At 39.9% G+C, this 25,383-nt stretch overlaps 2 protein-coding genes across 5 annotated transcripts in view; one reads left to right on the top strand and one right to left on the bottom strand.

Annotated features, from left to right (window-relative positions):
* Positions 1-60: 60 nt before the first annotated feature.
* pttg1 (PTTG1 regulator of sister chromatid separation, securin) lies at positions 61-7,616 on the bottom strand. Its single transcript, XM_062039834.1, has 6 exons — positions 7,460-7,616; positions 7,152-7,223; positions 6,938-7,071; positions 6,794-6,872; positions 6,561-6,719; positions 61-238 (listed from the first exon to the last, which is right to left on the bottom strand). Exons 2-6 carry the CDS (start codon positions 7,216-7,218, stop codon positions 174-176), a joined length of 504 nt encoding a protein of 167 aa, XP_061895818.1. The 5' UTR covers positions 7,219-7,223; positions 7,460-7,616; the 3' UTR covers positions 61-173.
* septin6 (septin 6) overlaps positions 663-25,383 on the top strand; it is a 47,069-nt gene continuing 22,348 nt past the window's right edge. Inside the window, exons 1-4 of one of the 4 annotated variants that reach the window (XM_062039830.1) lie at positions 663-681; positions 14,747-14,861; positions 20,300-20,495; positions 20,568-20,754. In XM_062039830.1, the coding sequence (XP_061895814.1) occupies positions 14,798-14,861; positions 20,300-20,495; positions 20,568-20,754 (447 nt within the window). In that variant the 5' untranslated portion in view covers positions 663-681; positions 14,747-14,797. Of the gene's footprint in view, positions 682-9,472; positions 9,697-14,746; positions 14,862-20,299; positions 20,496-20,567; positions 20,755-25,383 lie in introns of those variants that run through there. The other 3 variants (XM_062039827.1, XM_062039828.1, XM_062039829.1) reach the window with 3 other exon arrangements.

The raw sequence follows: 25,383 nt of genomic DNA, 5'->3' as shown, positions 1-25,383 counted from the left end.
GAGTGTTGGTCATGTGACCACTGATTGCAAAACTAGGAAGTGAAACTCTTGCAAAATATGTTGGTGCTAATAGTTTATTGAACGAGTGTCAGTACAATGCAAATAAGTGTGCTTCAAACAATAACAGGTTTATTCCAATAAACGAACATGAACAGGATGATATAAAAACAAATCTAGTCTTCAAACTCTGGAAGCTCAACAGTCAGCTCCTCCAGTGTCTGCAAGAAAGCATCCAGCTCTGCTTGGAAGAAGAAAAACAAATCCAGCATAATCTCTAAAAATCACAAGAGCTGCTTATTCAAGTACTTTTCAAAAGTAAGTTTGTCATTATTAGCAATACAGTAGAACCTCAATTGTTTACCAGATACTTTAAAACAGGAGTGTCAAACAGGTTTAATCCGACCCGCTTGAGCAACTTCCTAAATAGAAAGATAAACTGCATTGTTTCAATGAAATAAACTGCTGTTCTAAATATGTCCACTAGATGTCGCAAGAGCAAATAAAGCGTAACCCATGTCACACGACTGTTTCAAGATGACGTGTCAGCTGACTTTACTGCCACTACTCTAATCATCGCAGGTGCAAGCAATCAGCTGCACCTGTTGAGGCTGGCAGCAGATGGCGACACACAATACCTTCTTTCATTGTCAATTATCCACTCTAAGGAGAAGATAAAAAACGGTAAGATGCAAAGACTTAAGTCAATTTGACCATCCACTTTTTAGTTAGAGTTCCATGCAGCGCTTGCAATTGTTTGAATGCACGATGAGTGCATTGTAAAAATGTACGTTTCTGCATTTGTTAGTGTTGTCCCAATACCAATATTTTAGTACCGGTACCAAAATGTGTTTCGATACTTGTCGAAATAGAACGGGACCACAAAAAAAAATAGCATAATTGGCTTTATTTTAACAAACAAAATAATCTTACGTTACATTAAACATGTTTATTGCAACCAAGGAACAATGTCCTTAAATAAAATAGTGAACATACAAGACAACTTGTCTTTTAGTAGCAAGTAAACAAAGGCTCCTAATTTAGCTGCTGGCATATGCGGCAACATTGTGTCATTATGACGGACAAACTGTAAAAATTGATTAGTCCATTTGTTAATTTTTTTAAAATTTTTGCTTATTTTATCTTTTAACATGTTCTATCTACACTTCTATTAAAATGTAATAATCACTTATTCTTCTGTTGTTTGATACTTTACATTAGTTTTGGATGATACCACAAATTGAGGTATTGATCCGATACCAACATTGGTCATATATATATTTTCAAAGTCCTCGTGTGTATTTCCCGAGTTTATAAACATGAATTTTAAAAAAGGAAAAACGATTGACGATAAAAAATTGACGTAATCAAAGTAGTATCGACTAATACTTGCTATTGTACTTGGTATCATTACAGTGGATGTCAGGTGTAGATCCACCCATGGCATTTGTTTACATTCAGGGTGCTAGCTTGCTGTTAGCCATCGTATCCTCCTGCGGTGTGTAGTGAAGCATGTTTAGCTATTCCTCGTCCTGCAGGGATGATACTTGTAAGAAACTTACTTTGTCGCCATGGAGACCAGGATTAGTGATTTAGAAGTAGCTAAAACACTGCAGACTGTGGCTGGACATTAGCCATGTCTTATAGCACCTCTTCCTGAGGGTGTTTCAGTGTTATAACTTCACCTTTATCTCTAGTTTTTAAGCCAAAATGCGTCCAATCTCCCTTTACTGTCTACACACTGTGTCTGCTTGTAAGTACTCTGTGATTGTGCGCTGCCAAACATGCTCCTCTGCTCGTAAACCAGCAATGTCACAATGTGTCGTCATGCCCAGGAACCGGTACTTTTCAAATTGAGTATAGTACCGCAATACTGTACTAATACCGGTATACCGTACAACCCTAGTTTGTTCCATACTTAAATCTATATTAACGTCGGTTAAGTTTGTAGCCATGTAACCTAGATTTCGGCTATGGTGTCATTTCGATAATTGTTTATATTATAGTTGTAATATTTGAATGATAAATGAATGTGGCAGTATGAGGAAAGACAAGATTGCTTTTCCAAACATTTAATCAACTGCCAACATGAGAATTTAAAAACTAAAGTGCTTAAAGTCTTTGTGAAAACACAGTGAAGTTAATTATGTTCATGGGGTTTTCTAAACAGCACCAATTTTTTCCTCAGCATTTTCCACTAACTGGAAGTAGTTTGCCAAGAGGATTATTTGTAATATGTACATCTTCAGAATGGTGTTAAGTCTATTTTTAGCCAAAGTCAAACAAAGAAAACAATCTGAAGTTGTGTTTAAGTTTCAATGCCATTATTTTACCAGACCAGCCCACGTGGAAATAGATTTTCCTTCATGCCGCCCTTGAGCTAGAATGAGTTGGACACCCTTGCACAAAACAGATAAGTAAACAAAATTACTAACTGTTCTGGGTGCTGGAAAAAATATATATATCTTAAATCGCAATTCGTATTTAGATTCATGATTTAAATTTATTTCAAAAAATAAAGTTCGTTTTATAGACCATCATGTCCAAACTTTAAGAGCCACATACTAAAAAGTCAAAGTATGCCAGTGCTATTTAATTTAGTAAAAAAAAAAAAAAGCTTAAACATATTTAAAGACAAACTGTAGTGCCAACTTTATTCATAATATATTTAGTCACCTATAATACATACTTTCTCGTTACGATAATTCTTTTTTTTTTACTCTCTGTCGCCCTGTAATGTTTAACTGCATAAAGCAGGCAGTAGTTAAATATAAGAAGCCGCTCCCCAAAAATTGATGATAATCCCTTCCCATTTTGACAAATACTGCATTTTTCTAGTTTTAGTATCACCAGAGGACAAGTCTGATAACCTATGACAGGGGTCGGCAACCCGCGGCTCCGGAGCCGCATGCGGCTCTTTGACCACTCTGATGCGGCTCAGCTACATACTTGCCGACCCCCCCGATTTTCCCAGGAGACTTATGGATCTCAGTGTCTCTCTTAGATAACTCCCAGGGAAAATATAATCCTATTTACACTCTAATTACTAAATAAAGGGAGTGCCCTAATTGCACTGCAGTAATTGTCCTCCATAGCATTTACAAACAGTATGCCAGCCCGGCCACATGTTGTATGTTGTTATTACTTGCACACACAGGAGACAGCAAAGCATACTTAGTCATCAGCCACACAGCTTACACTGACGGTAGCCGTATCAAACAACTTTAACATTGTTACGTTACAAATATGCGCCACACTGTGAACCCACACCAAAAAAAGAATGAAAAACACATTTCTGGAGAACATCCCACCGTAACACAACAAACACAACCAATACCCAGAATCCCATGCAGCCCTAACTCTTCCGGTCTACATTATACACCCCCGCTACCACCAAATCCCCCCACACATCAACCCCCCCCTCTCCGTGCATTGGCTGAGCGGAAGAGTTAGGGCTGCATGGGATTCTGGGTATTGGTACCGTCAGTGTAAGATGTGTGGCTGCTGAGGTAGTACGCCTTGCTGTCACTTACGTGAGCAAGCTGAAGCTGCATTCTACATGTGGTCGAGCAGGTACACTGTTAGGGCAGGCTGTAGAGGGCGCCAAAAGCAGTGTCATCACGCCCCGATATTTGGGAGTCTCCCGGGAAAAATGAGTGGGTTGGAAAGTATGATGCCATCAAGCGCCATTCATTCTAAACTCGCGGGCCGCACTAACATCAAATTTCCACATCAAAGTGCGTGTGTCGGAGACCCCTGGTTAACATAGCACAAAGCATCTAAGCTTTGTATGCGGTGTTTTTCATTTTAAATTTTTTTTTGTGGCTCCCATTATTTTCTTTAATTTGTGAAACTTGCCAAAATGGCTCTTTGAGTGGTAAAGGTTGCCGACCCCTGACCTATGACAACCATAAAGCCTGCTCAGTGGCTTTGTGGTTAGGGTGTCCGCCCTGAGATCTGTAGGTTGTGAGTTCAAACCCCGCCTGAGTCATACCAAAGACTAGTGATGGGTTGATGAGGCGTCATGAAGCGTTTCGACACATTGCAAAACTGTATTGATACTGTGTCACTAAATACGGACATCTCCTGGACATTAAAAATCCCTACAGGCAACCTATGGACCGACTCAACTGACACTGATTTTATGACCTAGTATATACAATATAAAACAAGTCATTGTATTTCATATCTTCATTTAAATAAAAATATATTTTTCTCTTTTTTAGATAGTCAAATAATGTGAACATGTATCATAAAATGGAAATCTAAGAGAACATGTTAATGATGATTGTGGACTGGGAATTTTTAATTAATTTTTTTTTTTACACATTTTTATTTAAAAATTTTTTTTTCCAACGTATTAAATTTTAGACGATTTCTCTTCTTAGTTATTATTTCTCCGGCTGTAGAAAAGACCCGCTCACAGGGCACAGAGGAGGCGTCAGTGCAACACAGTTCGCATATCGGTCACGTGACTTTCCAAAAGCGGTACGCGCACTGACAGGGTTTTGCTCTATGAGCTCGACGCATGCGCCGATGCATCGGTTTTCCCGGACCCATCACTACCAAGGACTAGAAAAATGGGACCCATTACCTCCCTGCTTGGCACTCAGCATCAAGGGTTGGAATTGGGGGTTAAATCACCAAAATGATTCACAAGCTGCTGCTCACTGCTCCCCTCACCTCCCAGGGGGTGGAACAAGGGGATGGGTCAAATGCAGAGGGTAATTTCACCACACCTAGTGTGTGATTATCAGTGGTACTTTGACTTTAAAACCCATCCATCCACTTTCTACCGCTTGTCCCTTAACCCAGTCAGTCAAAATCTGTACAAAAATATTAATTTTCAGTTACACATTTACCAGTGTTTGATTGTAATCAAGTATTCTTTATGCTACGGTATATGTTACTATTTAAAATACACAGCTTTAGGAATATTTGCACAAAGTATCGCCAAACAGCCTGAATTCCTCTCCGTATCAGATCCGAAAGAAAATTGGTTTCGCATCTCTACCATTCTATTTCAAGCTAGCTAAATGGTTAGCATGCCTGCACCTGAAATGCTCTCGACATTCAGCCTTGTCCTCCAGGTATACTAAAACTAGAAAAATGCAGTATTTGTCAAAATTATCAATTTAGGGGAGCGGCTTCACATATTTAACTATTGATTGAGACTTTTTTAGTAGATTGCACAGTGCAGTACATATTCCGTACAATTGACCACTAAATGGTAACACCCCAATAAGTTTTTCAACTTGTTTAAGCCGGGGTCCACTTAAATTGATTCATGATACAGATATATACTATCATCATAATACAGTCATCACACAAGATAATCATCAGAGTATATACATTGAATTATTTACAATCCGGGGTGTGGGGTTAGGTTTGGTTGTTATCACTTCAGTCATCAACAATTGTATCATCAGAGAAATGGACATTGAAACAGAGTGGCGTGTCTGCCACTCGGCAGACTAAAATGGTGTCTGACGAAACCGACAATGACAGATAAGACTTTCCCAAAGTATATACAAAAAGTTAAAGTACCACTGATAGTCACACACACACTAGGTGTGGTGAAATTACCCTCTGCATTTGACCCATTCCCTTGTTCCACCCCCTGGGAGGTGAAGGGAGCAGTGAGCAGCAGCGGTGGCTGCACTCAGGAATCATTTTTGGTGATTTAACCCCCAATTCCAACCCTTGATGCAGAGTGCCAAGCAGGGAGGTAATGGGTCCCATTTTTATAGTCTTTGGTATGACTTGGCCGGGGTTTGAACTCAGGGCGGACACTCTAACCACAAGGCCGCTATGATTTTGCACAGCACGGCATTATTTAATCCAGGCCTAGGCAATTATTTTGACTCGGGGACCAAATTTAGAGAAAAAAAAATGTCTAGGGGCTGGTATATTTATTTTTAGGAAGAATAATACAAAACCTCACAATAAAGTCTGATTGAATGCTAAAAACTATGACAGACCGCCTTAAAAACTGAATGGAATTTTAAATTTTTCTATGAACGATAAAACACTGAATATTAACATATAAACGTCACACCTTCTCGATCGACATTTTACAATCAACCAAAACGCGACAAACAGCGAAATATGAACGCAAAGGGTAATAAAAAAAACCTACAATCTGATATATCACTAAGTTTTAGATCTTTGTTGTGAAAATCTCCTTCCGAGTCTGTCCCTGACACCCACATTTCAGGCTGACACTCTGGAAACGCTCCCCACCCACACTGCTTGGTGCCTCGTCTAAGCTGCTGTGACTTAGATTACCATAGTAAATAATTAGACTACCATAGTAACCAGTAAATCATGCAAAAGTGCAGATTCCAACCATTGAAATACTTTGTATAGTTCAAGACTTACAGTCATTTGAAAGCATCACTGCCCATCATAATGGCAGCTACACTTTCCATCTTAAAGATAAAAAAAAATTATTTGGGAATGTCCGGCGGGCCAGATTGAAAAGCTTAACAGGCGGCATGTGGCCCCCGGGCCTTAATTTGCCCAGGTCTGATTTAATCGGTACAAAGGGAGCAGTTCAATACCTGAGCATTGTGACATTCTCATAGGCGACATGGGTTCTGGCGCCATGTCGTCATCCCGGTCTTCCTCAGGGCGATAAGGAGAATTTGGCAGCATCACGCCAGCCAGGACGAGATCACCGAGGGGAACCACGTCTTCTAGCATGTCGTATTTCTCAAACTCTGAAAAGAAAAACGGTTTCAAGTACGCTGCATTACTTTTCTCCACCCACTGACTGATATGAAGATGTATTCACCCAGGGGATCATAGGGAATGAACCTCTCAATTTCCGGACACTCTTCTTCCATGAGAGGAAGAGGCTCCACTTTGGCTTCCTGCCGACAAAACACTTCAGTTTGAAAGAATAAAAGCGTATAGTTACAAATCGGTCGGTTACAACCTGAATCTTGATGGGTTTCTTCTCTTGCGCTTTGACGACAGGAGTGGCAAGGCGAGAATTGAAAGCACTAAAGGCCTTGCGCCCGGGAGCCAGAGGAGTTCTTAGAGCCTTGGCCGGAGTCTTCAGGTCTTTATCTATCCCAATGGAATTAGGAATCAACTTATTAGAACTCATGATTACTTCCTTTCAACGTTAAACTGACGTTTCCCCTCACCTGCTTTGAAGCCCAGATGAGACATTCTCAAGCCTTCAAGTTCACGCTCTGTGATCATGTGAGCCATTGTATCTGTGGAAATAATAGCCAGCATTACAATTTCGAAAAACTTTTTAATCAAAAAAAGCATTTATATGACGTCATACGAAACGTTAGCAACAGATACAGAAAACGACAGTTAACTGTAGCTTAGCTAGCTGTAGCATTACAACTACACGTACTACTTAATAAAAGTAAAAGAAAGACAACAGCAAAGAGTTGACAGTGGGGATAATATCATGATGCGGACAGCAGCAACAAGAACCTACCCTTTTTAAGAGCAATGTCCTCAGGAAGCAAGAATGTTTTGGATACGAAAAGCAATTCGTCTCCTTTTTAAACTCACTGCCTTCGCGCCATTGGTTTCTTTTTTTTTTTTGCCCCGGAAGTGATCGCTCTCATCAACTCAACTTCCGGTTTATGTTAAAATCATCTTCCAACCGCCGTAAAACAAAAAGAAGAAGAAAGGGAGTTAGTTATTTTTCACATCACATATGTCTAAAGTCTTTTAAATGAGAATTGCACTCTCACACAATATTATATGGCATATAACATCCACACTCGTTTGTTTGCTTATGTAACCTATTTTTATTGACTTGCCTCTTCGTGATGTTAAATTCCTGTTATAAGCTGTTATACAGTGTATGCCTTGAGCTCTTGTTTTGAAGGCGCTAAGAGCGGAAGTGGTGACACGTTGTGGTGGAGCGGGGTTTTGAAAAGAAACGAAATAAGTAGTCGTCGTGTAAAACTGGAGCCTCCGTGTTTGTTATTTTTGTAGTTTTATACAGTATAGGCGACATATATAAACCCTCGGTTACATTGGTGGCAGGGGTGGGATTTTTTTTTGTTCTTAGCGCCTTCAAAATAAGAGCTCAAGGCATATACTGTACACCGTATAACAGGAACTTAACATCACAAAGAGGCAAGTCCATAAAAATAGGTTACACTTATAATTAGTCAAGCACATGATTAATAATTACTAGTACGAATATTAACTTCGTCAATTTATGTATTATATGGCAGAATTACAATATAATAATGCAACCGAGGGTTTGTTATTAGAGTTCAGTATGGGTATAACCAGATGCACTTTTCTTTATTGTCAATCGTGAACTCTGGTCGAAGCACATCCCCTCAAACCACACATAGACTTCTGGCTTCAGAATAAGAGCGCATAACATCACATCCGGTCCAAGCGCACTAACGAAATGAAAATTATGGAGTCCATCCATCCATCCATTTACTACCGCTTGTCCCTCTTGGCGTTGGCAGGGTGCACCCTGGACAAGTCGCGTCCATGTTTGGCCATAGTTCGCAGTCTAGTCAATCTATGGTGCAATATGTGTTATTTATTGCTCTTTTTCCCTTTTGTGTTTTATTTTTACAGCTGTAAGTAGAAACGGCGCCGGTAAGGTGGCAGCTTGTTGCATCAGCACTATGCTCTTTAATGTCTTTTATGTGTTCTTTAATGTTTTTCCTGTTTTCAACCTTTTTTTGTGGACTTTTTACATTTGCGCTGCAACCACACCATTTCTCCATTGTGGGACAAATAAAGTCTGTCTTATCCTATCCTGAATAACATGCCTACAAACAGCTCCATTTTTCTAACGACTGATTGATTGATTGACTGATTGAATGATTGATTGATTGATTGAGGCTTTTATTAGTAGATTGCACAGTACAGTACATATTCCGTACAATTGACCACTAAATGGTAACACCCGAATAAGTTTTTCAACTTGTTTAAACGCCTCCCTAGGGCACGTCCGACCGGTAGGAGGCCACAGGGAAGACCCAGGACACGTTGGGAAGACTATGTCTCCCAGCTGGCCTGGGAACGCCTCGGGATCCCCCGGGAAGAGCTGGATGAAGTGGCTGGGGAGAGGGAAGTCTGGGCTTCCCTGCTTAGGCTGCTGCCCCCGCGACCCGACCTCGTATAAGCGAAAGAAGATGGATGGATGGAACTTGTTTAAGTCGGGGTCCACTTAAATCAATTCATGGTACAAATATATACTATCATCATAATGCAGTCAGGTGGGATGTGGAAGGGAGGGTGTTAGTTTAGGGTTGAAGTTGCCTGGAGGTGTTCTTTTAGTGCGGTTTTGAAGGAGGATAGATGAATGATCTATTATCTATTAAAATCTATTATTTTAGACAATGATATGATTTGTATATGCACTGTACTACAGTCCTGTTTGCGTGGACGAAGCCATTATAGGCCACCTCGTAGGGGCGTTCGTTCGAAAAGCATCACTCAAAACGGTTGATTTCGGGTCATTCTAAACACATAGTTGGTCTGTTTGCTTATCATTAATTATTCTATCGATTAGTTAAATGTCGTATTTATTTTTTAAAGTTAACTAAATTTTTTACAATTGATGGTACATTCCGAGAGAGGCGATGGTTGTGCGTACCCCCAGCGGCTCCACTCCGCTTGCTTCCCCCGCTTCAGCTGCTCGGCTAACGGCTACCACCAATGGCGTCCACGGAGATAGCAAGGCAAGCGGTGAGTAGCCATGTTAATTAGTGAATTAATTAACGATATTATACCAATCAAATCTTATGTGGAAAAAACCCCCGCATTTATTTATTTCCGCGCTGGAAATATTTAAATCGGTGATTTGCTTGTTACCGCCCGCCTTTGTGATTATCGTAATTTTATATATCCCAAAATGTCGGGGAGCGGCAGTTTATATATTTTTTTAATATTATGCTAATACAAATTACTGATGCTGTCATCACAAGTGATGCTTTTAATACTTTAATGTGCCACTTTTGTTCGCTAACACGCAAAATGCTTTGTGTAAGGTCATTTTTAATCAATGTTAGCTATTGGAGCTATTATAGCAACTAGCCATTCATTCTCTCTAACGCCCCCAATTGCATTTCAGCACTGCTCATTTCCGTTATGTTATCTCCTGCAATGTAACTTTCAGTCGGGCGTTGTCATTTGTGTGTAGCAGACCAAATAACACAAAACATTTTGCTTGGTATATCACCCTAGACATTTGCATGCTCCACATATTTTACTCTGGCTGGTTAAACCAATGTGTGCAGACAATGTGCTTAGAATAGCACCCTTTTCTTTCCTTTTTTTTGTTGCAGTTTGACATCCCATTCTGCAGCTCGGCTGTGGTTGTCTTGAAAGACAGGAAGGGTTTCTGGAATGTTGCACTTCCAACTAAAATACTTGTCTTTTTCTCCCCCAAAACCCAAATGCATACTATCTCAATAAGCTACAACTGTCTCCTATCACCATTTTTGCCTTCTTTCGGTTGGAATGTTTTTTTTCTTTCCCCGAGCGACACTTGTGTTATGTTAGGACGCATAACAGACGCTCGCTTTGCCATATAATCTAAATTCCTTGCTAATGTTGGCTGCGGAAAAGGCGTTTGCAGAGACGGCCATGCAAACCACCGCTATCGCGAGCATCACTAACAGCAGCCGCACGCCTACTCGCTTCCACTCTTTTCAACGCTTTGGTCCAGAAAGAGAGAGGCTGTAGTCACTGTTTTAATTGATCAGCTTCATGATAGGAATTACAATCACTATACGCGATCACAATTTAAGAGCGTGGAAGAAGGGCACAAAGCGAAGCAAAAAGATGCAATAACGGTATCAAAACAAAGGCCCCATTTACACTGGACACCAAATCTACCGTATTTTTCGGACTATAAGTCACTCCGGAGTATAAGTCGCACCGGCCGAAAATGCATAATAAAGAAGGAAAAAAACATATATAAGCTGCACTGGAGTATAAGTCGCATTTTTGGGGGAAATTTATTTGATAAAACCCAACACCAAGAATAGACATTTGAAAGGCAATTTAAAATAAATAAAGAATAGTGAACAACAGGCTGAATAAGTGTACGTTATATGGCGCATAAATAACCAACTGAGAATGTGCCTGGTATGTTAACGTAACATATTACGGTAAGAGTCATTCAAATAACTATAACATATAGAACATGCTGTACGTTTACCAAACAATCGGTCACTCCTAATCGCTAAATCCCATGAAATCTTATACGTCTAGTCTCTTACGTGAATGAGCTAAATAATCTTATTTGATATTTTACGGTAATGTGTTAATAATTTCACTCATAAGTCGCTCCTGAGTATAAGTCGCACCCCCGGCCAAACTATGAAAAAAACTGCGACTTATAGTCTGAAAAATACGGTACTTCTTTTGCCCTCAAGTGACACCGGTCGGATATTTTTTTGCCAGTCTAAACGCTCCTCAGTGCTTTAAATTGGAACTTTTCGCATAAGATGGGAATCTGATCTTTTCAAATGCGACCTGATTGCGACTATTACGTCATCTTTGGGCGAGCTACGTCATTCGTGTGCACGAGAAAAGACACGGCCCGCCAGCAGTAGTGGATAAGTCATCACAACATCCGGTTTTGGCGAGCAAAGTCTTTTTTCAGCGGCCAAATAGCGCAAATAATAGGCTATATATAGGAAATGACGTGTACGCTGTGGCGTATTTGCTTACATGTTATAGGGCTGGGCGATACATGGATATATTTTTTAACAAGATATGAATTAAGAAAATATCGTAATATCGATATAATTATTTTTACGTTAAAATGACCAAACGCCGCTTATTTGTTGTGTTCCTTGTTCTCCCCCTCCATGGTCTACTAAACCCCTCCCCTTCCTCCTTCCAAGGCGTACAACACGTATAAGAACATCCATGATTGGTTGGTTGTTTACCATGATGAGTCACGATTGGTTGAGATTAGGCCAATCAGAGGCAAAATAGGGCGAGTCATCGAACCAGGAAGGAAAATCACAACAGACGTCCCAAATGACGACGAGTCGTAGGAGAGAAGAGCGATTTATATACTACTACTCAGTGGCCTAGTGGTTAGAGTGTCCGCCCTGAGATCGGTAGGTTGTGAGTTCATACCCCGGCCGAGTCATACCAAAGACAATAAAAATGGGACCCATTACCTCCCTGCTTGGCACTCAGCATCTAGGGGTTGGAATTGGGGGTTAAATCACCAAAAATGATTCCCGGGCGTGGCAGCAGCGTGCCCACTGCTCCCCTCACCTCCCAGGTGGTGAATAAGGGGATGGGTCAAATGCAGAGGAAAAATTTCACCACACCTAGTGTGTGTGTGTGTGTGTGTGTGTGTGTGTGTGTGTGTGTGTGTGTGTGTGTGTGTGTGTGTGTGTGTGTGTGTGTGTGTGTGTGTGTGTGTGTGTGTGTGTGTGTGTGTGTGTGTGTGTGTGTGTGTGTGTGTGAGTGTGACAATCATTGGTACTTTAACTTTAACTTTAACTTTAACTTTAACTTTAACTTAAAAAACCAGTGGAAGATGGCAGAGGGATTCTCTTCTTTAGATTTTTCTTTTAGCGATGTAGACAACGTCCAGGAAACCCACATTGCGTCTACTTGGCCACATTTGGACAAATGTATGCGTCTGGATAAAACATTCATTTGAGTTGTTTACCATGTAAGCCCAAATCCAAACTGTTCTGTTTGCACAGCTATGTCTACGTATTTATTTTACGTAGAAATAATATTTTTCTATTTTATTTATGTTATGTAATTCCGTGCTACTTAAACAGTTTCTTTTCAGTGCTGTTAATACCCATCTTGACTAACTGGGTTAATGAAAGTGCCACTGACTGTTTACAGTACAGTTGTCATTCACTTCAATTTCAGTGAATCTCGCTCAAAAATGAATATCTTTATATGTATACTTTCACCGGAAAATATATCGAGATATATATCGAATATCGAGTTTAAGTAAAAATGTATCGAGCTATACTTTTTCGTCCATATCGCCCAGCCCTAACATGTTACATACATTGCGTAAGTTGTTTATGTAAAAGAGTTGAAAAATAAAGCTAACGTAGATCCACACTGTCCGTGTTGCCTCTACTTAAGATTAGAATCCTCCCTAATATTTGACACAATATACGTATATTCATACATTATATTACTTGAATTATTTTCACATCAATAAAACCCTAGTTTTTAAGGTGTGGCAACTTTTATTTTGCAAAGTAGTAGTAGTGACTTCCTTGTTCATTTATGGAATCCGGTTAATTTCCTTTGTTTTCACTTTATCGAACTGTGCATGCAAGGGACATTGAGGCCGCATTGGGGTCTGTTTATACTGGAGTCTGATAAAGATCACATTTTACTCGCAGTGTAAACAGTCAACTGGAAAAAAGCGGATGTAGAACAACATTTACTTTGGCCTGCAGTGTAAATGTAAACGTAGTCACAAAGCTACATAATTTCTGAGAGCTGTTTCTAATATTTCGACCGTGTCATGAGTTCCCAAAATATTAAGAAACCTTTGTAACGTGTATTTCACTTCTTATGTGGATGCTCTGCAGTTCTGCACCACTGCTTCCACCAAAACCACACAATTCAGTGTGTGTTGCATTATTATCTTTGTACAGGAAGGACTTTGCCATTGGAACTTAATAGAGTTGTGGAAGTGTGCCGAACATTTTGACCAAGAGTATAGCGTCTAAAAGTAAGGAGCAATAAGCAGTATGATGTGCAACATTGCTTTGTGGTCTCCCAATGCGACAAGAAAGTGAAGCTTCCAGGAAACAGGAAGTCGGCGGGTTGCAGTTGAAATATGTAACTCGGAAATTACTGCAAAACTGCGAGTCAAATATTCTAAATAACCAGAGTGCTGTGCTATTTTTAAGGAACTACTTGATAATAATCGTTGTGCTTAACAAATTGCTTCCTATCATTTGGACAAGGTTTATCCTTTTATGATGTAAGAATGTTAGATATGATTAAAAACCAAAAGTAAGATTACTAATTCAGTGTTAATATTTGGGTGGGTCTGTAGTGGAAAATTTGGGCCCCTAGGTCAAAAAGTTTTAAGAACTCCTTTACTATATGACAGGAGTGCTGTGCTGTTTTTAAGGACCGACAGCTAAACCAAACTAGCCAAAGATCCTCTGTGGGACTGGAGGAGCACTGATGTTTTTAAGAACATACTGCAAAAAAAGCTATTCAAAGATCCTCTAAATGACAGGAGCATTATGCTGTTTTTAAGGTTGACTTTATAAAACACTAGTCAAAGATCTACTACAGTATATGACTGGATAGCAATGAAGTGAAGTGAAGTGAATTACATTTATATAGCGCTTTTTCTCAAGTGACTCAAAGCGCTTTACATTGTGAAACCCAATATCTAAGTTACATTTAAACCAGTGTGGGTGGCACTGGGAGCAGGTGGGTAAAGTGTCTTGCCCAAGGACACAACGGCAGTGACTAGGATGGCGGAAGCGGGGATCGAACCTGCAACCCTCAAGTTGCTGGCACGGCCGCTCTACCAACCGAGCTATACCGTCCCAATGCTGTTTTAAAGACGTACTTAAAAATGTTGCCTAACACAAATGATGTACTGTTTTTAAGGACTTACTGCAAAAAAAACTTTCATTAAAGTTTTTAAGGATGTTTTTTTTTTATACCTGATCTGATGTCATTTCTCAGCCCGTTTTGGGGCTTAAGCATTCTATTGAAAAGCGTTGCTATAGCGTATGAACTGTTTTTTCGTTGTGTTCAGGGTGAAGGTGCCCGGACCGTGCCTCTCGCCGGCCATGTCGGCTTCGACAGCATGCCTGACCAGCTGGTCAACAAATCTGTCAATCATGGATTTTGCTTCAACATCCTCTGCGTCGGTGAGTACACGGTCGGTCACAAGCGACAACATCTTTTAATGTGCCGGTGAAAGTCGACGTAACGTCATGAGACTGGTATTTCAACAGCACGTGTGTGTTTAGGCCAGATGTGGTGTTCCTGAACCCATCATGCACCTCTTCCTCTGCTTTCTTCACATTTCATTTGGAAAAAGCTCGATTGGTAGAGTGGCCGTGCCAGCAACTTGAGGGTTCCAGGTTCGATCCCCGCTTCCGCCATCCTAATCACTGGCGTTGTGTCCTTGGGCAAGACACTTTACCCACCTGCTCCCAGTGCCACCCACACTGGTTTGAATGTAACTTAGATCAGTGTTTTTCAACCTTTTTTGAGCCAAGGCACATTTTTTGCATTGAAAAAATGCGGAGTCACACCACCAGCAGAAATCATTAAAAAACTAAACTCAGTTGACAGTAAAAAGTAATTGTCGCAATTGTTGGATATGACTTTAAAGCATAACCAAGCATGCATCAATATAGCTCTTGTCTCAAAGTAGGTGTACTGTCACCACCTGCCACATCACGCCGTGACTTATTTTGAGTTTTTTGCTGTTTTCCTGTGTGTAGTGTTTTAGTTCTTGTCTTGCGCTCCTATTTTGGTGGCTTTTTCTCTTGTTTTGGTATTTTCCTGTAACAGTTTCATGTCTTCCTTTGAGCGATATTTCCTGCATGTACTTTGTTTTAGCAATCAAGAATATTTCAGTTGTTTTTATCCTTCTTTGTGAGGACATTGTTGATCGTCATGTCATGTTCGGATGTACATTGTGGACGCCGTCTTTGCTCCGCAGCAAGTCTTTGCTGTCGTCCAGCATTCTGTTTTTGTTTACTTTGTAGCCAGTTTAGTTTTAGTTTCGTTCTGCATAGCCTTCCCTAAGCTTCACTGCCTTTTCTTAGGAGCACTCACCTTTTGTTTATTTTTGGTCTAAGCATTAGATACCTTTTTACCTGCATGCTGCCCACCCGCTGTTTTCGATATCTATGAAGCAATTAGCTACCGGCTGCCACCTACTGATATGGAAGAGTATTACACGGTTACTCTGCCGCGCTCTAGACAGCACCGACACTCAACAACAACACATCATTTGCAGACTATAATTACTGGTTTGCAAAAAATATTTTTAACCCAAATACCGCATTTTTCGGATTATAAATCGCAGTTTTTTTCATAGTTTGGCCGGGGGTGCGACATATACTCCGACATAAGCGACTTATGTGTGAAATTATTAACACATTACCGTAAAATATCAAATAATATTATTTATCTCATTCGCGTAAGAGACGAAGCAAATGTCAACAATCGTCACACACACATCAACCAATAAGAATTCGGCGGGGGCGGGTCATGGCAGAAGTGCATTGTGCGTCATGGCAGAAGTGCATTGTGGGTCATGCGTGCGTGCGGTACACAGAACATCAATTTCCACACTTCTATTAGCCCCGGGTCCAGTGGACCCAGACATCTTATATGTAATAGAAATGTGTAGGGGGGGTGTATGGTGTGTGGTCATTAATGGTCATTAAATATGTATTCTAATATATGTTCTTCACAGAAAATGAGCCAAAGCCAGTGAGTCTCAGTTTGAAAAATTAATTAATTTTATAATTTTTCTTTTAATAAAAATCAAAAACGGGTCCCACAGACCCGAAAACACCGTACAATATTTTTCTCGTGGTTCTTAAGTTCGACAGGTCATAAAAATATCAATGATTATAGATATCGATGGATATAGAAACACTTTATTACAGTTTTCAGCCATATTGCCCAGCCCTATCCCGGGCCTCGTTTCACTGCACCGACTTTCCATGGGGTCAAGTGTGTTAAAGATTGCACTGCTGCTAAGGTGTGAACGCCTGCACAACATGCTGCTCTGCCTCCTTGGAGTCGCACTACCCAACTAACGGCTCGTTATCGTGCTAAATAGTCTGGAGACACTTTTATGTCGAGTGCAAACACTTTTCCCCGGTGTTCTGGCAAGATGTGCCCCGCATTAATGTTCATGCACTCCCTGTACGTGCGCATGTGTATGAAATGTGCATTGAAGGACCTTTTCAAGTGGATACAATGGTTACACAAGATGATTAGGTCAAGCGACGGTGTCTCATTGATGACTGTTTTTTTATGGCTCCGAAAAAGCCCAGCAAAAATTGATGAATAGAGCTGAAGGCATCATGTAATGAGGAACAATTTAAAATGCTTTTACTAATAATGAACAAAAACACAAAGTTTTTCCTTTAATGTATAATCAGCTTTTTTAGTATTAGACTATTTCATAAAAAAATGACAAGATGAAGTCACGTTCACACGCTCCCCGCCCCCAAATTTCCCGACCTGATTATCTAAAGTACATTGCCAAGCTAATGCGAATAAATAATTGTGATTTCAATATTGATAAAAAAATAATTCGTTATTTTGGCCATAGATGTTTGGCCCTATTTTAGGAGATAAGGTATAATGAAACAAGAACATAATAATTTTCAGTTTTAATTGACACTTGAATTGGGTTTTCGTAAGCTTGTGCAGGTGTACCTAATGTCGAGGCAGATGAGAGCTCAAAGAAGACCTTTCTAGCGCTTTTTGTCCTAGAGTCTCACTGTACATAAATGTGGAATGAGTTCATCCATGTGTAACATTCCAAGGAAACACGTAACTATCGTATTTCAATTGGCCTTACTATAAAATTGCAAAGATTCACAGGAGCGGTTAAGCGGTTGCTAAATGGAGAGATGTCCTGCAAAAAACAGGCTGACATAGATGGGCCGTGAAGACTTAAAAATAGAAGTTCTTGCAGAAGAAGCCAGCTGACTGAGTCATCTGACTGCCTGGGAGATAAATGAACGTCAGAGTGCATCAGCAAACACGCCTCCTACCTCGATTGCCTACATTTTAGTTTGATGCATATTTAAATTCTTATTTGTCTTCATTCAGTGGCTCATACAAGAATATGGCAACGTTTTGGATGGACAATTGAGTGAAATGCAAAGCATTTACTGTCATAAAAGTAACATATTTACTCAACTATTGGCTTCCACTTATAACAAATACTGTAGATCCTCGTCTGGATTCAGGATTTTTTTTATATACTATTGGGCGATAGATAGTTCTTCACGATTATAATTTTCTGATATTTTTAGATGCAACTGTCAAGTAGACAAAAATGAGCACGCACACATTCATTAAATGATTAATCAAAGCAACAGAATAGAAATCAAACCTTTTTAGTAATTGTTGCAGCATTATATGGGACGTTTATTTTCATTTTTTTATTTTTTTAAATTTCAGGCAATGACATAAAAAAGTAAAAAATTGACAACGCATAATAATATAAATTAATATAGTGCAAAAGGTAATGTATAGTATGTAATGCAATAATAGTAATAATGAAATAGTGTAACATTAAGTTACACTATATCCTTCCACAACAATGGCATGAAAACAGAAGTTCTTTGCAAAAACGACATTTGTAAAGTTGCAAAGGACTTAAAGTTAGTACAATTGCAGATGACACGACTGCGTTTTGTTAAGGAGAGAACACACAGAAGCTAATACAAATAATAACAGAAGAAATGAACAAAATAAAGAAGGGGTTTGACAAAAAACAGACTATATCTGAACCTCAGTAAAACTAAAATAATGTTATTTTGCAACAATAGAGGGGAAAGTCAAACACTAATACAAATATACAGAGTAAACATTGAAAGAGTAAAAAAAAAAATTGGGGGGTGTAATAATAGATGAGAAATGAGTTGGAAATCTCATATAAAAAAATATACAACATAAAGTAACAAGAAATATTTATATAATAATAGAGTTCTGACCAAAAATCACTCCATATTCTCTACTGCTCGCTAGTGTTACCATATCTTAGTTATTGTGTAGAAATATGTACAGATAATTACAAAAGTACATTACATTCACTAACTGTGTTACTAAAAAGATCAGTTAGAATAATACATAATGTTGATTATAGAGAACATCCAAACTCTTTATTTATTAAATCAAGAATATTGAAATTTAATGATTTGATACATTCAAATTATGTACAAAACAAACTATAACCTGCTACCCAAGAATGTAAAACAATTCTTCTCAACAAAAGAGGAGAAATATAACCTCAAAGAAAAATGTTACTTAAAACATTTGTATGCACGTACAACACTTCAAACATTTACTATATCAGTATGTGGAATTAAATTATGGAATGGATTAAGCAAATACATCAAACAAAGCGCTAATATGATTCAGTTTAAGAAACTGTTCAAACTACAATTGTTTAAAAAGTACACGGAAGAATTATAACAAACATATTCAACTTATTGAAAATAATATATTATAGCAGGTGGGTAAAGTGTCTTGCCCAAGGACACAACGGCAGTGATTAGGATGGCGGAAGCGGGGATCGAACCTGGAACGCTCAAGTTGCTGGCACGGCCACTCAACCAATCGTGCTATACCGACCCTCTCCCCAAAAAGGCTTCCATTAATCATTTAATTAAATAATAAAAATGTATGAAATCCAGACCGCATAGAGTGCCCAGAACTTTAAAATACGCAAACATAGTTTTTGCACGGCTGCTGTAATTGAGTGCACATGAGACGGCAAACTTTAGAAAGTTTAAAAAAAAAAGTTTTTAGTTTTTATTCCTGTTAATGCACACATATTAATAGTGCAATTTCGTTGTTTATAATGTGCATTTATTAGAAAAAAGAATGAAGCTTATGGCTAGCAGAAAAATCATTGTTTAGGCAGCACGGTGGGAGAGGGGTTAGTGCATCTGCCTCACAATACGAAGGTCCTGAGTAGTCGTGAGTTCAATCCCGGCCTCGGGATCTTTCTGTGTGGAGTTTGCATGTCCTCCCCGTGACTGCGTGGGTTCCCTCCGGGTACTCGGGCTTCCTCCCACCTCCAAAGACATGCACCTGGGGATAGGTTGATTGGCAACACTAAATTGGCCTTAGTGTGTGAATGTGAGTGTGAATGTTGTCTGTCTATCTGTGTTGGCCCTGCGATGAGGTGGGGACTTGTCCAGGGTGTACCCCGCCTTCCGCCCGATTGTAGCTGAGATAGGCTCCAGCGCCCCCCGCGACCCCGAAGGGAATAAGCGGTAGAAAATGGATGGATGGGATATTTCAGCTATTTCCCCTAAATTACGCATAGAGGCTATTAAGTGTGTTTGATCCGTTTATTCGAATAATCAAATAATAGATGGCTGCAGCCTTGTTAGACAACAAACTATTTACATATTGGAATTTCCAGCACCTATGCTGGTTGCAACAAGTACTCTTAACTCAACTTTTTTTGCTTTGTATGGGCGTCACAAATGAAAACAAACGAGTCAACACCATCATGAATGCCCACCTGACCTGCCTATGCCTGAGTTGTGTCCTCCAAAATGATTCCATTTCGCTATATGATGTTGTGTAGGAGAGACGGGTCTGGGCAAGTCCACTCTGATGGACACGTTGTTCAACACCAAGTTTGAGGGCGATCCCACGCAGCACAGCCAGCCCGGAGTGACGCTCAAGTCCAACACCTACGAGCTCCAGGAGAGCAACGTGCGCCTCAAGCTCACCGTCGTCAACACCGTGGGCTTCGGGGACCAGATTAATAAGGAAGACAGGTACATTACCGCACGTAAAAGAGGCCACCAGACAGGTTTTTATTGTCGTGTCCGCTTGTGTGTCTCTGGCAGCTACAAGTCCATCGTGGAGTTCATCGATACCCAGTTTGAAGCGTATCTCCAAGAGGAGCTGAAGATCAAGCGCACGTTACACAGCTACCACGACACGCGCATCCACGCATGTCTCTACTTCATCGCTCCCACGGGGCACTCGCTCAAGTCCCTCGACTTGGTGACCATGAAGAAGCTCGACAGCAAGGTGAGTTCCATGTTGTCATATAAAGTCGTGGTCAAAAGTTGACTTACACTTGTGAAGAACATAATGTCATGGCTGTCTTGAGTTTCCAATCATTTCTACAACTCTTATTTTTTTGTGATAGAGTGATTGGAGCACATACTTGTTGGTCACAAAAAACATTCGTGAAGTTTGGTTCTTTTATGAATTTATTATGGGTCTACTGAAAATGTGACCAAATCTGCTGGGTCAAAAGTATACATACAGCAATGTTAATATTTGCTTACATGTAATAAGGTGCTTTTGGTAGCCACTCACAAGCTTCTGGTAAGCTTCTGGTTGAATTTTTGACCACTCATCTTGACAAAATTGGTGCAGTTCAGCTAAAATTGTTGGTTTTCTGACATGGACTTGTTTCTTCAGCATTGTCCACACATTTAAGTCAAGACTTTGTGAAGGCCATTCTAAAATCTTAATTCTAGCCTGATTTAGACATTCCTTTACCACTTTTGACCTGTTTTTGGGGTCATTGTCCTGTTGGAACACCCAACTGCGCCCAAGACCCAACCTCCGGGCTGATGATTTTAGGTTGTCCTGAAGAATTTGGAGGTAATCCTCCTTTTTTATTGTCCCATTTACTCTCTGTAAAGCACCAGTTCCATTGGCAGCAAAACAGGCCCAGAGCATAATACTACCACCACCATGGTGTTCCTGGGATTAAAGGCCTAACCTTTTCTCCTCCAAACATATTGCTGGGTAACGTGGCCAAACAGCTCAATTTGTGTTTCATCTGACCACAGAACTTTCCTCCAGAAGGTCTTGTCTTTGTCCATGTGATGTTAGCTTGTGGATGGCTACCAAAAGCGCCTTATTGCAGTGAAACTTGCCAAGGGACATGTAACCAAATATTAACATTGCTGTATGTATACTTTTGACCCAGCAGATTTGGTCACATTTTCAGTAGACCCATAATAAATTCATTAAAAGAACCAAACTTCATGAATGTTTTTTGTGACCAACAAGTATGTGCTCCAATCACTCTATCACAAAAAAATAAGTGTTGTAGAAATTATTGGAAACTCAAGACAGCCATGACATTATGTTCTTTACAAGTGTATGCAAACTTTTGATCGCGACTGTACATACCGTACGTCTATTACGCACACACCCTGATTCAATTCCACTTAGTGTGCAATACCTTCAGCCGAGATTGGTGCGATTATTGGACTCTCAAGTAAGAAGTGTAACAACACCACGGCCCAAAGAATCAATACAGATTTACAAGTCCCCTAAAGGCCCCATATGTGCTATTTATAGTCGACTATTTCAAAGTCTCAGAGGGTAAATAAATGCCATAGCTATAGATACAAAACCATAAGTGGGTCAGGAGGACACACATGTTAGCAACACCAGCTTATTTTCATTTAGTAGATTAATCAAAATTCTGTGATTTTGGTAAATAAAAATTGTAGAATAAATGTAAAAAAATAATAAACATTCCATTTATTTAATTTATTAAAATAAAAATTAACATAACATTCAAGTAAATAATGAATAAAAAGTAGCAGAAAGAATTATAAACCTACAACATCTTCCCCTCTATTCACACAACTACATCATTTGTTTTTCAAGACTGCAAGGCCAGATTACCACTTCACAAGCTTTGATTGATTGATTGAGACTTTTATTAGTAGGTTGCACAGTGAAGTACATATTCCGTACAATTGACCACTAAATGGTAACACCCGAATAAGTTTTTCAACTTGTTTAAGTTGGGGTCCACTACAACAAGCTAAATAAAGCACCATTTCACACAAAATCATATCTTTTATTTATGATTTTCAATTGTTTTGGAATACAGGAAGACTTTTAGACTTAGACTTAGACTTCCTTTTTATTGTCATTCAAATTTGAACTTTACAGCACAGATAAAAACGAAATTTCGTTTCGTTTACATAGTTTTTTTCCGTGACACCTTTAATTAAAATGCATCTGTGGAGGTTGCCCTCCAGGGGGTTCTTCGGACCACCAAGCACCGACATGAGAGCCTGTTTCAGGGTTACAATATTGTTTTATTTAGACGTAATGTCCCAGGTTGCTTTCCAGCAATTGTCTTTTAGTCTCTCCCGCTCGCGCTCTTGCTCTAGCTCCAACTCCCACTCCCACTCCCACTCCAACCCCGTCTCTCCTATTGGCTGCTGCTTATAACAGAGCGACAGGTGATTAGATAACAAGGCCCAGGTGGGCCATCTACGCACCTGTCGCTGATTTCGAGGCCGGTCCTGGCACACCCTGCTTCGCTGCAGGCCCGCAGACCACGCCCCCCTCCACAGCATCTTTCTATTGTCAATGTTCGAAAACTAAAATCTGAGTTCCTTTTTGATTATAATTACTTTGTCTTTTTAAAAATGAATGTTTTGGTACAATTTGTTTATACATGATTTTAAGGATATCGTACTGTGCGTATAAATTGTACGTCAGCAGGCAAGAGAAGGTTTTCAGCAGGTTTTGAAAAGGTTTGATTAAAATGTATAAACAGAATAATGTATAACAAGATTAATCGAATCTGAATTGAATAGTCAGCCCAATCGAAATCAAATTTTGAGGTGGCCAAATATTCCCACATCTAGTTCCTACGACTCAGGCTTTATTGAAGACTTTATTTTAGATGTGCAGCGATGTGTCATGAAAACCCGGAAATCAAAATCGACTGCTTGAGCGCCTCTTGTCAAACAAATGGAGAGATCAAGTGAGGGAGAACGTGAATGTTCCTAACGTTTGTTGCTCATAAACTGTCTCCAGGGACACACCGTACTGTTATAACAGTCCATTTTGCCTAATAGGTGACTTTTAAATCCCTTGTGAGCGCTGACAAAGGAAGAAATGAGTGCTGGCTTATATTATTACCATTTACTGCATGGGAATGTCAGCGGAACGATCTGATTGGATGCTTCAGGGCAGTGCCATGACATCATTTACACATCATTGCTTTTCGGCCCACAAATCCCACTTTTGCAGAAAAAACATAGTGTTTCTGAATGGCCTAGGCAAAAATCCCCTCATAGTACTTCCCATTCCACATGAGACGCTCACTTTGTACTTTGATCGCATTTGAATTCATTGAATCGTTACGCATGATTATAAATGAAAAGGGTTGTATCGCTGTAGCAATATGGACGCCTTCCTTCCACTCATGGGTCACGAGCCTTTTAAAGCCATCTGCCTGTATTCCCGCTACACCTCGTGATGTTGTTGCTCACCAGCTGACTGCTTTTATGCGAGATGCTCCCGCCAGAGGCTTATTTGCGTGGACGCCCCAAGTCTTTGCCTGAGCAGCTGTGCCCGCGGCGACCTGATCTGACGACGGAGCAGTCTTCACATATATCCGAGGGATGCATTTGTATGCTGCTGCACCTGAAAAGGACGATAGCATCAATTATGTAGAGTGTGTGAGAGTATTTAGTTTTTACAATACCAGCGAATCATAGTAGGCGAGTTGTAGGAAGTAGTAGTAGAGAAGTAGCACAACTACTTAAGCTCCCATTGCTTGTATTCCGACATGTAACTTCTTGAAAGTAAAAATCAGTAGTGGGCGACCGAGCCAAGATGGCTGTTTTTATCTGTCTTTATCAAAATATACTGTAATTATTGATGTCAACATTGTGTGTGTGCTGAAAGCTTCATTTAGGATTGTTGTCTTTGGTAAATACTTAACTCTTTTAGGTAGAGATGTCCGATAATGGCTTTTTTGCCGATATCCGATATTCCGATATTGTCCAACTCTTAATTACCGATTCTGATATCAACCGATACCGATATACCTGTATACAGTCGTGGAATTAACACATTATGCCTAATTTTGTCGTGATGCCCCGCTGGATGCATTAAACAATGTAACAAGGTTTTCCAAAATAAATCAACTCAAGTTATGGGAAAAAATGCAAACATGGCACTGCCATATTTATTATTAAAGTCACAAAGTGCATTCTTTTTTTAACATGCCTCAAAACAGCAGCTTGGAATTTGGGACATGCTCTCCCTGAGAGAGCATGAGGAGGTTGAGGTGGGGTAGCGGGGGGTGTATATTGTAGCGTCCCGGAAGAGTTAGTGCTGCAAAGGGTTCTGGGTATTTTTTCTGTTGTGTTTATGTTGTGTTACGGTGCGGATGTTCTCCCAGAATGTGTTTGTCATTCTTGTTTGGTGTGGGTTCACATTGTGGCGCATGTTTGTAACAGTGTTAAAGTTGTTTATACGTCCACCCTCAGTGTGACCTGTATGGCTGTTGACCAAGTATGCATCGCATTCACTTGTGTGTGTGAAAAGCCGTAGATATTATGTGATTGGGCAGGCACGCAAAGGCAGTGCCTTTAAGGTTTATTGGCGCTCTGTACTTCTCCCTACGTCCGTGTACACAGCGGCGTTTTAAAAAGTCATAAATTTTACTTTTTGATTCCGATAATTTCCGATATTACATTTTAAAGCATTTATCAGCCGATAACATCGGCAGTCCGATATTATCGGACATCTCTACTTTTAGGTTTTGCTCACATTCGATTTATTTTATTTGGACTCGCCGAGTTGGTGCTTTTCAAAACATTCGTTTAAGATGTGTTTAAGAAATACAAATAATATCAAGATAACCTTGACCGAAAA

This window comes from Entelurus aequoreus, linkage group LG28 (assembly GCF_033978785.1).
Source record: "Entelurus aequoreus isolate RoL-2023_Sb linkage group LG28, RoL_Eaeq_v1.1, whole genome shotgun sequence".
NCBI lineage: Eukaryota > Metazoa > Chordata > Actinopteri > Syngnathiformes > Syngnathidae > Entelurus > Entelurus aequoreus.
The sequence above is the reverse complement of the archived record's forward strand: the minus strand, read 5'-3'. Positions and strand labels throughout refer to the sequence as shown.

What these genes read in the sequence shown, in the direction of transcription:
- pttg1 (XM_062039834.1), bottom strand. Translation starts at nt 7,218, where the DNA reads ATGGCTCACATGATCACAGAGCGTGAACTTGAAGGCTTGAGAATGTCT. An exon ending in AGAAACCCATCAAGATTCAG is followed by an intron (nt 6,873 to 6,937) that starts GTTGTAACCGAC and finishes TTTTGTCGGCAG; the next exon opens with GAAGCCAAAGTGGAGCCTCT. An exon ending in CATTCCCTATGATCCCCTGG is followed by an intron (nt 6,720 to 6,793) that starts GTGAATACATCT and finishes TTTTCTTTTCAG; the next exon opens with AGTTTGAGAAATACGACATG.